The sequence below is a fragment of the Hemitrygon akajei genome, chromosome 10 (assembly GCF_048418815.1).
Source record: "Hemitrygon akajei chromosome 10, sHemAka1.3, whole genome shotgun sequence".
NCBI lineage: Eukaryota > Metazoa > Chordata > Chondrichthyes > Myliobatiformes > Dasyatidae > Hemitrygon > Hemitrygon akajei.
In genome coordinates this window covers 57,987,533-58,001,191 of record NC_133133.1, presented here as the reverse complement: position 1 = coordinate 58,001,191, position 13,659 = coordinate 57,987,533, and the positions used below count along the sequence as shown (strand labels likewise).

At 36.9% G+C, this 13,659-nt stretch overlaps 1 protein-coding gene across 5 annotated transcripts in view; it reads right to left on the bottom strand.

Moving 5' to 3' along the window:
* dacha (dachshund a) overlaps positions 1 to 12,013 on the bottom strand; it is a 376,942-nt gene extending 364,929 nt beyond the window's left edge. For all 5 annotated transcript variants that reach the window (XM_073058389.1, XM_073058390.1, XM_073058391.1 and 2 more), the window contains exon 1: positions 11,508 to 12,013. In XM_073058389.1, coding sequence (XP_072914490.1) covers positions 11,508 to 11,950 — 443 coding nt within the window. In that variant the 5' untranslated portion in view covers positions 11,951 to 12,013. The remainder of the gene's footprint in view (positions 1 to 11,507) is intronic.
* Positions 12,014 to 13,659: the final 1,646 nt, after the last annotated feature.

Genomic DNA, 13,659 nt, shown 5'->3' with positions numbered 1-13,659 from the left:
AACTAGTGTCAACATGATTCGTTGGGAACTCAACAAGCAGATATTCAGGGTCAAAATGTTTATTCTACTATCCCAAAGCTCTCCACAGCACAATACCCAGTGTGCATGGTAATAGCACCAATCTGGCTTGCAAAGGCCCCCATCCACAACCTGAAAGAATAGACGGTAAAGTTTCAATGTCTGCATTCTTGGCACTAGACGTCTTTTAAGCACAAAGAGGGATATGAAAAAGAAATTTCTTCATGAACCAGAACGGAGTTGTTTGAAACGTAATGGAAAATCTACAACTTGTTAATTAATACAAGTATTTGTTTAAAAATAAAACTTGCTTTGAAACACTCCATATGTTGCCTAACCTGTAAAATGTTAAGAGTGTTTAATTGCCAGCTATAGGGTTAGAAACCAATTTTTCAGCACTCCACTTGGAATCATTGTTTAAGTTTTATTAGCTTCCTTTCAGACTTTTAGTAAAGCATTCTGTCTTGAAAGAGAAGCAGACTGCAATAATAATTTTAAATAGACACCTTTTCTTTAAATGCACCTCCTCCTAGTTAGCTAAAAAGATATAACTGATGACCTGGATAGTTATACTGTTTAGATCAACCAACAGAATGTAGGAAGGTAAGCATCAGAAGCAGAGAAAAATAATACACACACACACACACACACACACACACACACACACACACACACACACACACACACACACACACACACACACACACACACACACACACACACACACACACACACACACACACACACACACACACACACACACACACACACACACACACACACACACACTTCCAGTAATGCTCTGATATTGTTTTCAGCCAAGCCCGTCAGATCTGCCAGACAATGATTAAAGGTATGTGGCCACAAAATTGGCAAAACACACTCTAACTACATATAAATCATCAAACAAATGAATCATGAAATGAATATGTAAATTATGCATTTAACCTCTCTTTACACAGCAGTGACTGTCATTCTCCTAAATTTAAGGCCATTGTAATCTTGCAACTTTAAAAATGCTTTGATAAAAGCATGACATATTCAGTAATAAGTAAACAGTGAGCTGGAACCCCTCAGCAATTATTGAAACGAGGTGAAAAAGGCATCACATTCATGTGCTAATGTAGGTTCTAGATATGATATGAATATTTGCCTAACAAAAACCCTCCTGTCTTTTACTTGGTGAAAAAAATAATGAATGTCAACATAAAATTCCCTTTTCTGCCCTTTGCTCATGGCTGACGTTCAATTATAGCAAGAAAAACAGCAGCTCATCTCTGTGCTGGAAAAGAAAATGAGTCAGGCACTGATTTATAGCCTGCTGAAAATCCATCCTTGTAATGGACCAATCTTTACATGAGACTGCTATCCATTACTTTAACTGGGGCCTCCCTGCCCTGATGGTGCTATAGGACATCTGTCAGCACCAAAGAGATTCAACTAAACAATGGCATCAACAGACAAATTTCCTTTTATCTCAGTGTTAGTGGAACTCTCTGGACTCATCGCCTAATAAACCTGGCTTCAAGTAATTGAAATAATTTAATTAACTAATATAAAGATGGGGCTGCAGTTAAAACTGCCATATCTCCTTTCAAAGTGACATTCTTATTAAGTCAATTTCACAAATTCAAACTCAGCCAACCAGAGATTTCCCCATAATTGGGCTGACTTTCAGTAGGTCCATCACAAAATACTTGGTTGCTTTTAAATTTTCCTGAATAAACACACACAAGGAGAAAAAAGTCCTACATGCACAATTACAGACATTTTTCTGTGACTAACAGCTGGTGACATGCTGACCCACACAAATAAAATTGCAGAGGATTTTTTTTCCCTCCAATTGTCCGCAAACTATAGCTCTTTGCTGAGCTCTCCAGCATTTCAACTCCCCCTGTCGCTTTCAAACATTGGATACTGAACTACTGGCATTTGAACTTCCATTTTGCCAAGCAAATGAAGGAAACTGGAAGAATTATCAACTGATACTTCAACAAACATTTCTCTCCAATTTGATAAAAGCTATAAAAAGGGTAGTCTTGGCACATGTCACAAAATCCTTACTAACAGTATAGTGTTTGACTGGAAACTAACATGTTTGAATTAACCTTTCTCATGTACTGCTCTCTAACAGCAGTTTCATGTGAAAAAGCTTATGGACAATATGAAGTTTCCCTTGCAGATATTACAGATGTTCAGTTTACTCAGTAAAATCTTGCTGGTTTATTTTTTTCATGAACTACTTGCATCTTACAAGGCTCACAGCACTTTCTTTTAACATACACCAATTACACAATATTTAGAGAAGTTAACATAACATGTAACTTTTTAATCTAACATTTGAATCAAATGTTTGGCTTTATGTTATAACTGACCATACATTTTAACCTAAAGCTAGTTAATTTTGCTGGCAATATGATGTCATTAAATCTGATTTCAAAAGGTCAGAAATAGATATTTGGTAATTCACATCTCAGAATTCTGAAACTGTGACTTGACATGTTCTGCAGTAATAATACAAACTCAATTTGAATGTTTCTCATCATTGAGAGACTTCGCAGATATCTTTTCATCACTGCTGTTTAAGTGATATCATTCTTGTTGTAATTGTTCTTCCTCATTTTCTTGGGGTCTGAGTCAATGATGTTCTCTGATTCTGTGTTCTTAGTTTACCAGCTGTATCATAATCTTAATTATTAAAAGTAATAATTAAAATTATTACTTATTATTAATTTATAAATGCATCTTTTCCCCATGATAAAAAAGTAACTAAAATACCAAATAGAAGAGAATTATGAAGCACATTGGTCTTGGAATCCCAAAATCCAGTAAAACGGAACCTGAATGAACACTTTGAATCAGAATCTTGTTGCCTGTCAAAGTTTGAAAAGCTGCTTTGCATCTGTATGCTCTCCAAGGAGAATATGGTAAACATTATTTGACTCCAGTATGGAAATGTTATCTATCAGTTTGGTTCCTAAAAGAGTTCATGTTAAAATTGCCTCTAATAATTTTTATGGCTTATTTATATCTTATCTTAATATTATTCTATTTGTAAAAAGACTTTCCTTTTAAATTGCCTGATTATCCAGAAGCAGTCTTGTGTTTTCCCACCTAGCACAGCCGAGAATATCATTAGCAAACAAGCAAAGAGATTAACAGAGTCATAGACTCTTTTGTCGTATTTGAATATGATGTCGGTCTGGGTTGCGTGGCTGTCTGGACTTTCAGAGTCAGTGAAATGGTCATTAGAGTGAATGGAAAGGCTGCCAATTGTGCCTACCAGTTTAGACTGTCAGAGCCTTGTTTAAAATTTTTGAAGTAGAAAAGGAAATACTTCATATTTTCTCAAATCTAGTAGCATTCTGTAACAATTGTACTATGTTCCCTATTGTACACTATAATTGAACTAGGCTAAGAGTTAAATGGAGATATCATTATCTAAAACAATTTTATGTACAGCAGCTTCAACTGATGTCAAACGCAAAATGGAACAGTTATACTGATTAGTCATTGCCAGATATGGATGGAAGAATTTGTGGCCAACCAGTATCACATCTGAAAAAGGTCTGGCTTCATTCTTGCTACTGTTTAACCCTGCATATATTTCCAGTATAACTGACACTCAAATGTGATCTGTCTGATCAGAATGACATATTTATTGCCTCATTCACTGGCCTTACATGCAGGCAGAAAAATCAACATTTGAGTCATAAATTTTTCCCACAGACAATACTCTATGCATGAAAACAGCATACCAAGGCTGAACGTGATGTCTTAAAATGCATGAGGAGCTGATTCAAGGAATAGATGCCTTTTGACATTGTAAAACTAGTGATGCATTTGAACAGATCAATAACTCTATTTTAAATTGTGCCATAATTTCGATTAACAGAATTATTCATACTTCTCAGAATTTTATACACCGCTGACTTTAACCTCTATTGCCATAACTAAATGAAAATTTGGAACAAATAGGTGAACAAATATTTGGCACATTATTTAGTGTTTACAAATGTGGGATCGGGAGGCATAATTTATACTACCTCCACAGCTGTATCTGCACATTATTAAGGATGAGAATCTCTTAACTTGCATGGTGACTAACAAATTCAACTGCAAGTTCCCAAAACACATGTTGTCAGAATATATACAATACCACACAGAAGCAAACAAAAATGAGCAGTTGGGACATAATCACATAGTGACTCTCAATGTACAGAAGTAATTTGACTTTGAACACAAATTTACTGTTAGGGTGCTGTGAAAGACTCTTTGAGAGGAACAATTACATAATGTGCTTGTTATTTTTTAGTGTCGTCCTTAAAGTATTGATTATTGATGTCTCTCCATCAATCAAGTAAATGAAGGCCCTAATGAAATGAATCTGTCTCTGCCACACCCTTCCTCTCCCCACTACATTTCTGACATGATGCAAAATATATACAGTTTTTATTTTCTAGTTTACATTTTGCCTCAACAAATACCGACAAGTAGTCTGAGAAGATTATACAAATCTAATTTTTAATATCCCTAGACTTACTCTTCAATTTCTGTTTAGTCAGCTGGAGTGTGATGATTGTGACATTCTATAAGGCATGCTAACATTAATACTTTTTTATAATTAACTATTCATTAAACTATTTAATGTCACTAATATACAGGTTCAGTAAATCCATTAAAAGTCAGTGCTCCTTTCTGGGCATATTTTTAATTATCTAATTAGAAACAAGTCTATACCAGAAGTAAGTGCATATTTAGAAATATAAAGACACCACTGGAGCATCCCACATTGAAGCAGCATGCAACTCATTATTTTTGGAACAACATTGCTTTGGAACAGTTTCAATGACACAATCACTTTCTCTGCAATTATATGTTCAATTAAATTAATTGGATCGTAATGCAGTCAATTGTGTTGTTGCTTTGTGTGAGCAATTTAACTTCTGTATCTGAATTGTTTTCAATGTCCAGGGGTATTGTCAACTGATATCTTTTTCTCCATCATTTCCGAGAGCATTGTTATGTTTTGGGGACATTTTCATGTTATAATATCTTCAGCCTTTGTAATGTTATTCTGCTATTGGTTAGTATTGATTTTTTTTATAGACAATAGACAGTAGGTGCAGGAGTAGGCCATTCGGCCCTTCTAGCCAGCACCGCCATTCACTGTGATCACTGCTGATCATACACAATCAGTTCCCCATTCCTGCCCTCTCCCCATATCCCTTGACCCCGCTATCTATAAGAGCTCTATCTAACTCTCTCTTGAATGCATCCAGAGACTTGGCCTCCACTGCCTTCTGGGGCTGAGCATTCCACATATCCACCACTCTTTGGGTGAAAAAGTTTTTCTGCATCTCAGTTCTAAGTTGCCTACCCCTTATTCTTAAACTGTGGCCTCTAGTTCCGGACTCACCCATCAGCGGGAACATGCTTCCTGCCTCCAGCGTGTCCAATCCCTTAATAATCTTATATGTTTCTATCAGATCCCCTCTCATCCTTCTAAATTCCAGTGTATACAAGCCCAGTCACTCCAATCTTTCAATATATGACAGTCCCGCCATTCTGGGAATTAACCTTGTGAACCTACGCTCCACTCCCTCAATAGCAAGAATGTCCTTCCTCAAATTTGGAGACCAAATCTGCACACAATACTCCAGGTGTGGTCTCACCAGGGCCCTGTACAGCTGCAGAAGGACCTCTTTACTCCTATACTCAATTCCTCTTGTTATAAAAGCCAGCATGCCATTAGCTTTCTTCACTGCCTGCTGTACCTGCATGTTTGCTTTCATTGACTGATGTACAAGAACACCTGGATCTCATTGTACTTCCCCTTTTCCTAACTTGACTCCATTTAGATAGTAATCTGCCTTCCTGTTCTTGCCACCAAAGTGGATAACCTCACAATTATCCACATTAAACTGCATCTGCCATACATTTGCCCACTCACCCAACCTGTCCAAGTCACCCTGCATTCTCATAACATCCTCCTGACATTTCACACTGCCACCCAGCTTTGTGTCATCAGCAAATTTGCTAATGATACTTTTAATCCCTTCATCTAAATCATTAATGTATATTGTAAACAGCTGCGGTCCCAGCACCGAACCTTGCGGTACCCCACTGGTCACAGCCTGCCATTCCGAAAGGGACCCGTTAATCACTACTCCTTGTTTCCTGTCAGCCAGCCAATTTTCAATCCATGTCAGTACTCTGCCCCCAATACCATGTGCCCTATTTTTGCCCACTAATCTCCTATGTGGGACTTTATCAAAAGCTTTCTGGAAGTCCAGGTACACTACATCCACTGGCTCTCCCTTGTCCATTTTCATAGTTACATCCTCAAAAAACTCCAGAAGATTAGTCAAGCATGATTTTCCCTTCATAAATCCGTGCTGACTCGGACTGATCCTTCTACTGCTATCCAAATGTGTCATAATTTCCTCATTTATAATTGACTCCAGCATCTTTCCCACCACAGACGTCAGGCTAACCGGTCTATAATTCCCTGTTTTCTCTCTCCCTCCTTTCTTGAAAAGTGGGACAACATTAGCCACCCTCCAATCAACAGGAACTGTTCCTGAATCTATAGAACATTGGAAAATGATTACCATTGCGTCCATGATTTCTAGAGCCACCTCTTTAAGTACCCTGGGATGCAGACCATCAGGTCCCGGGGACTTATCAGCCTTCAGACTCAACAGTCTATCCAACATCGTTTCTTGCCTAATATAAATTTCCTTCAGTTCATCCTTTACCCTAGTTCCTTTGGCCACTGGGAGATTGTTTGTGTCTTCCCTAGTGAAGACAGATCCAAAGTACCTGTTCAACTCATCTGCCATTTCCTTGTTCCCCATAATAAATTCACCCGTTTCTGTCTTCAATGGTCCAACTTTGGTCTTAACTATTTTTTTGCTATTCACATACTACTACTGAACTACTGAAGATGCGTAACTTAAGATTCCTTGTCTTTCTACTTCTGTTGATCTGCCAATCTACAAAAGTAAATAATATTGCAAACTTAGAATATAGATGATACTGAAACTCAAATATTTACCCAAATTAACGGAGAAACAGGAACGAAATGCTAAATAAACATAATCCAAAACTGACAACATGGAAAACTGCTAGTCATTACCAAGGGTACTATTAACTGCTATCTTTGGCTAGGTTGGGTTTGATTTAGATTTTTTAATTTGACTAAATGGGGTATTCAATCTGAGTTTAAATAACAAGAACTTGATGTGATTCTTGGTGCGTCAGGGTTTAATCGGGTGCCTGTCTTCAGTTAGGGCATATTAAATCAGTTAGTTCTCTTGACACATTTACCAACTGTTGACTTACAGTAAAGACCTGAAAGAGATTTTGAATCTATTGCAAATGCCCTGCTTTGTACACGAGACAATTTAGACTTCACTGCAAAGTCGCATTTAGTTTCTCACACTACCTTATCCTATAACAGCAATAATTTCTTGTGTAAATTTCTAGTGATAAAATGGGATTTTTTTGGCAGATAATTACATTTCTCATGAGTACCTATTAGTTTAAATCATGAAGAATTGTATAAACCTGCAGCTACCATAATCAATGATGAAGGCAAACAGACAGCACTGTGCCCAGAAAGAGAGAGAGAGAGAGAGAGAGAGATGGCCCTTTGACCTAAAGTTATGTGTGAAAGAATGTAAGTAATCATTAAAATTTCTAACTATTTTGTGACTGCTAATTAAAGTGTGATTCCATACCAGTAGTTGGAAAAATCATTTGCATCTTAAAAGTTAATAACTCAAGTATTCAAAAACAAATCTTTACACAAAATGTTTACATCTAATATTACTTAGCTAGTGTCTGTTATGGCGCTGCCCTTAATGGCAGTTTATATCTAATATATTTATTCCTTAAATTCTTACATCTCTGCACTTTAAACTCAAAGCAAAAGCAGAAGAGAGAAATATCCATCCTATTTTAGCAACATTATTTGAAATTTTTCAATTATTAAAATTTTATGTAAGGTTTACTAGTCTGCTTATTAAAATACAAGTATCTTCTTGTGTTCCAGTCACTGCATTTTAGGACATAATAACTGGTAAATAACAATGGGCAAACTATCAATTATTTACTTCAATAATAATGGGAAACCCACGCAATGCATTGCTGAATATTTCTGAGGCAAAGGTGTCTTATTTTTCCTAATGTTATACATCAAACAGCCTCCACAATTCTGTGGTGTGGAACGATACAAATCATACAACTGTGAGGGTGTTACACCAGATCGTTTTATCTGGTAATCTTCAAGTGAAGCATCATTTAAATGAAAGGCAATATTACTTATGATTTAAAAATAAAACGTAACTTTCAAAAGGCAGAGTATTAATTTCACAAACTGAAACATACTGTGTCTTCCTTGAATTACCAATACAAATTCTAGGAAAAACAAATCCCCATTTCAGGTACTTTGATCCCTTAAAGTACCTTACTTAACAAAGAATGATTAAAGAGCATGGGAGACATTTATCTCCCCACTCCATTTATTGTGTTTACAAAAGAAACCTCATGTTATTTTTCTTCTCTTCAAGCTGCCACAGGAATCTAAAATTTAACTATTATTTTATCAGCTGTCCAAAACTGTAAACCAGGTGTTCTGAAACCTCCCCACGCTCTGGAAATTACATCAGGGGTATGGATTACTCCTATTGTTTCTTCACAGAAAGTCATAAAATATCCTGCATATTTCACTTCATGATGCTTAATTTATTTCACTTTATCTGAGACCCAGAACAATTCTGAAAAACATGAAACTTGTAATGGTCCTGACACAAAGTAGGGCTTTTAAACCAAGCCTAATCAACCCACTTGTCCATGACTCCACTTCCCCTACCCCCCCCCCACCTATCTTCACCATAACAGGAACCACAAAACTCACAATGTTTTCCAATGCATAGTCACCCAGTCAGTTATAATCCTCATATTCCAGCCTGTTCCTCGACCAATCAAATGGTATATTAAATGACTGTGCCCTTGAAAAATGCATTTTCATTTGAATAATCTAAAAACAATATTCTGGTCTAAAGAGCAAGGTCATTTACCAATAACAGAAATTTATTTGCTTCACAAATAAATTCCACATCAGTAATTAAAACCACGCTTCTTGGCTTGTGCTATCAGCTCATCAAATTCATTCCTCATCTAGAATAACAGATCCACATCTGCAGTCATTATATCATGCAAGATAAATCAATCCACTGAGTGATGCTTTGGGGCATCATGTCTCCCTTTAAACTTCACTGTATTTATTTCCCTGTGACACATTTGACATTCTATTTACTGTAGGTAAATGGAAATCAGCATTGTATACTGCAATCAGTATAAAAAATATACTCTGATTCAATCCTGTTAACAGTGTTAATAATGCACTATTTACATTGATCAATGCAATGTGAGTTACAAACTTAATACCTCTATTTCTGGACCTGTGTTGTGATTATCAAATTTTGAAAGTGATAAGATACTGAAAATACAAGAAAGATATTTAATCATTAATTTAATAACCCAAATAGTTTTCATATATTTTGGTTGAATTAATACGCAGCAATCTAATTCATTACAGGAAATACTCTGTCCAATTCATTATTCTAATTGCTGGCTTAATCCAAAAACTAGCCCACACCAAAAAAAGATCTCTGTGGCATTTGTTTTTCATGGAGACAGTAATCAAAGAACTAGTAATGAAGCTTATTTAACCTCTACCTTGTAAGCAAGTACATGTGAATGTAAGATAACATTTCTTTAGCAAGCTACATTCTCGAATTATGAATGTCATTTCCAATTTTATGCATTCCCAATTGCATATATCCAGATTCAGAAACATCTATTCGAGACATCACTCCTAATTAGATGATTAGTGCTCCAAAAGACAGTAGATGGGTCATTTACATAATTTAATCATAAAAAGTTAGCAATGGATATTTCTGTATGCATTTGTACAATTATCTTCCCTCCTCAGGCTGTGATATTAAAGTGATTAAACAATATTTCTGCAAACAGGCAAGTGTGTACTCTATTAAACCTGTGCTAGAGGCAAATAAAAAATTAATTTTTGAAGATATTTTTCAGTATATCTCTAATAAATAAATTGCACTTACAGAATATTTCTCAATACAATTAAAAAGGACAAAATAACAGTATGTAGTCGAAAATTCTGCTGAGACATTACACCTATGTATAACAATACAATGGAAAAATTGCACAGATGTTCATCAGTAATGCAATTTCCATCCAATTTTCTAAATGCAGTCCCTAAGTGCAAAATAGCTTAACGTTGTGTTTAGCTTGCAGTTCTTCAATAAATAATGAATGCAATAAAAACCTGCAGATCAATTTCAAACCAAGGAATTTTACAGGATTATTTTATTCGCCCACTATTACTGATCGAAAAGTTTTGTTTTAATCCTTTGAGTTTGATAGGTCAGCCTATACAAAGTTCCCAGAAACATATCTGACAATATATGCTTACCATTTATATAGCTGTCAGTTAACATGCTAAGGACAGAGTAACATCAAAACATGCACAGAATTCAAATACAAGGCGATTCATTTAGATTTGCTCCCATTGATTTATTATACAAACTGCAGCATCTGCAGTCTGATAAGACGCTCTAGAAAATTAATTCTCGATCAATTCTAAGGGAACAAAAAAAAATGCACCAGATAATCAACCGGCGGATTAGTTTGGCACCTTAGTTTATTTTGCGTCTCGCATTATCTGCTAATTGTGAATGTCTTTAGCACTTTGGAGTAAGTTTTTATTTGTTTTTGCTGATTAGAAATGACAACAGCGAGTCCTGCAGGCTGAAACAGAAAACATACAACCCCCAGCAAAGCGGCTCTGCTCCATGATAGCCATAAAATGAAAGAAACGTTCTAGTGTGTACGGAGAGCAATTTAACAACAAACCATCTTTAGCTCCTCGGTCTAACTTTGTGCCCTCAGATCACTGTGCTGTTGTGCATAATCGCCCTTGTGTTAGTTTAACACCTACACAGCAGAAGTATAAATGTGATTTGTTACGTTCGTGCGACGGTGGGTTTCCCGTATATATAATTAGAAAGCGGGTTCAAAATCGGGCGCCTCATACTTGCATTCATTTTACTGCTCTGAGCTCTTTGGATTCGTGGGGTAGGGTGGGGTGGAAGTGAAATGAGTGAAACTGAAACATTACCGATGACGATAAAGGAGTTTGCAAACAGTAAGCGCAAATGCGGGTGAATATTTTATGATGCATTCCAGTTTTATTTTAACACCTATGAATAAGAAATATTCTTAATCGTTTCCGAATAAGAAATACCACTATGCCACAGATCACTGGAAAATCCCCAACTGACCTTTAGAATAAATGCCCAAACAGGTGACAATGGGAATGGAAGGAAATAATCAGGAGGGGGAAAGTAAGAGTGAGAAGACAAAGCAAGGGAATAGGAGATCGAGCTTACCTTGCGTTGGTGCAATCGTTGAACAAAGTTTCAAAGTCTTTTCTGGATATGAGTTTGCAACGGTTAACTCCGGGCTGGATGGCTCCGAGTCCTCTGAGGATTCTGACCTGCTCTACGGTGCAGACCACGGGCGTTATATCCAGTCTCTTTAACTTAGTGTAAACCGTATGCAAACCGCCCACCAGATGCTTGAGGAAGAGATCAAAGACCTGCGGGAGGCAGATTAGCTCCTGCCCGTCCACATTGAAAGACGCCACTTTGACTCCACGGAGCTCGACCATCTTACACTCGTTGCCGCTGTTGATGTTGTTATTAATGCTACTAAGTTTGGGTGATTCCGAAGGGCTGGTGTACACAGAATCGGTGCGGAACAAGCCTCCTGTTAACGGGGTAGAGGTGGGAGTGAGAGGGGGTGGTGGGATAACGGGAGCTGACACAGCCATGGCCACTTTTCCACATGTACTCTCTCTGCGCGTCTCTCTCCCTCTCAGTATCTGTGTAATGTAGTAAGGAAAAGCGAGGAGTCGCAGTCACCTAGTCCTCGCAACAACTACGCCCTTCTCGCCCAATTGACATCGCGCGCAGCCAATCCGCGACATGGCTTCCGCAGAGACATTCCCTATTGCACGTTTGCGCTACGATTCTACCAATCAGGAGAAGGAGGCGGAGTTTACTGTTGCCTTCAGTCAAGTACGTGCCGAGCATATATCAATAAATCACTGAATGAACAGGAGCCGCTCCGTTTGAATTTAAAGCTGAACTCACCCCTAAGTTTCCTGAAGTTTGTCGAGCTTTCAGAATTGCATGTTTTCTGACTTACATTATTCTTCCATTGGATTATTTATTATAAAATGATTTTTTAAAAATTGAATTTGAAAGCGTGTGCCGTCTTTGAGGAGTCTGACAAGGGATATGTTTAAATTTATGAATTTTTTTTGTTACGTCTTTGTACCATAACAACTTACATTCACGATATTTGGAGATTTTGGCTCACATGACACATTTTCGATGTTCAACTATTTCCTTCAGGGATAGCGCACTTAATTCTTAACCCAAAGGAATTGGTACTGTATTTATATCTCTGAGCCAACTTCATCCTTTCGCATGGAACTTGCACAGAACAATTCAGTCAAAAGCAAAACCCATAATAATTTTGGAATACGTAGATAATGAAAAGTTTAATAGAGAAGACTTTGGAAGCGCGCGTGAGATTGCGCAACATCTGTGGAGAAATAAATAGTACACCGTATTAATAAAATATATAATAAACAAGGCTAATGTGAGACAGATTTCTTTTTCAACACTTCATTCTTCTTGCATATTATCTTTTACTTGTGTCAGAATTTCACAGCACAAGATGATTTAAGTAATAGCAGCCTTAGCACAAGTACCACTGAGGATGAAGTGGTTCGTAATAAGGACTTCTTAATTCAATAGAAATGGTTAACGTCTGGAAAAGACGGAAAAACAATCAACACTATCATAAACTCAGTTCGAAATCCAACTTAATATTTGAAACCGACAGGTTTTGAGAAGATTTTTCGGTCCGTTGTCTGGGTATAAGTATATTCTGTTTTAAATCCGAAAATCTTTTGATCCCATTCCTCGTATCTTTTCATCCGGATTGCGGTGAGTGGAGGTGATTCTGCGGACACATACATGTTGGAAAACAGTAATCATGCGCGTATGTTTACTTTTCAGCTGCAATCCACTGTTTCATATCGAGAGAGGAATACAAAATGACAAATAAGTGTTTAAATATGTATCGATCTCTGTTAATCCAGTGCATGAAGCACTATCAAAGAACGTTGCGAATTCAGTTAACCAACGCACGCTCAGATTTTGGAAGAAAATGCAAGGATTATACACCTGCACGTTACCCGGAAGTGGATGTTGCGGGATCCCTTTTCTCTACATCAACTTGAATACAAGTACAGCATAGTTTAGGCAAGAATATATTTTCCTAATAAATAGGAAAAGTGAAACAAAGTTGCATGTGAAGACAGCAGACAAATATTTGTTATATTAACATCATAACTGTTCCCCCACCTATGGACTCACTTTCAAGAACTCTTCAACTCATGCTCTCGATATTTATTGCTTATTTATTATTATTATTATTATTATTATTATTATTATTATTATTATTATT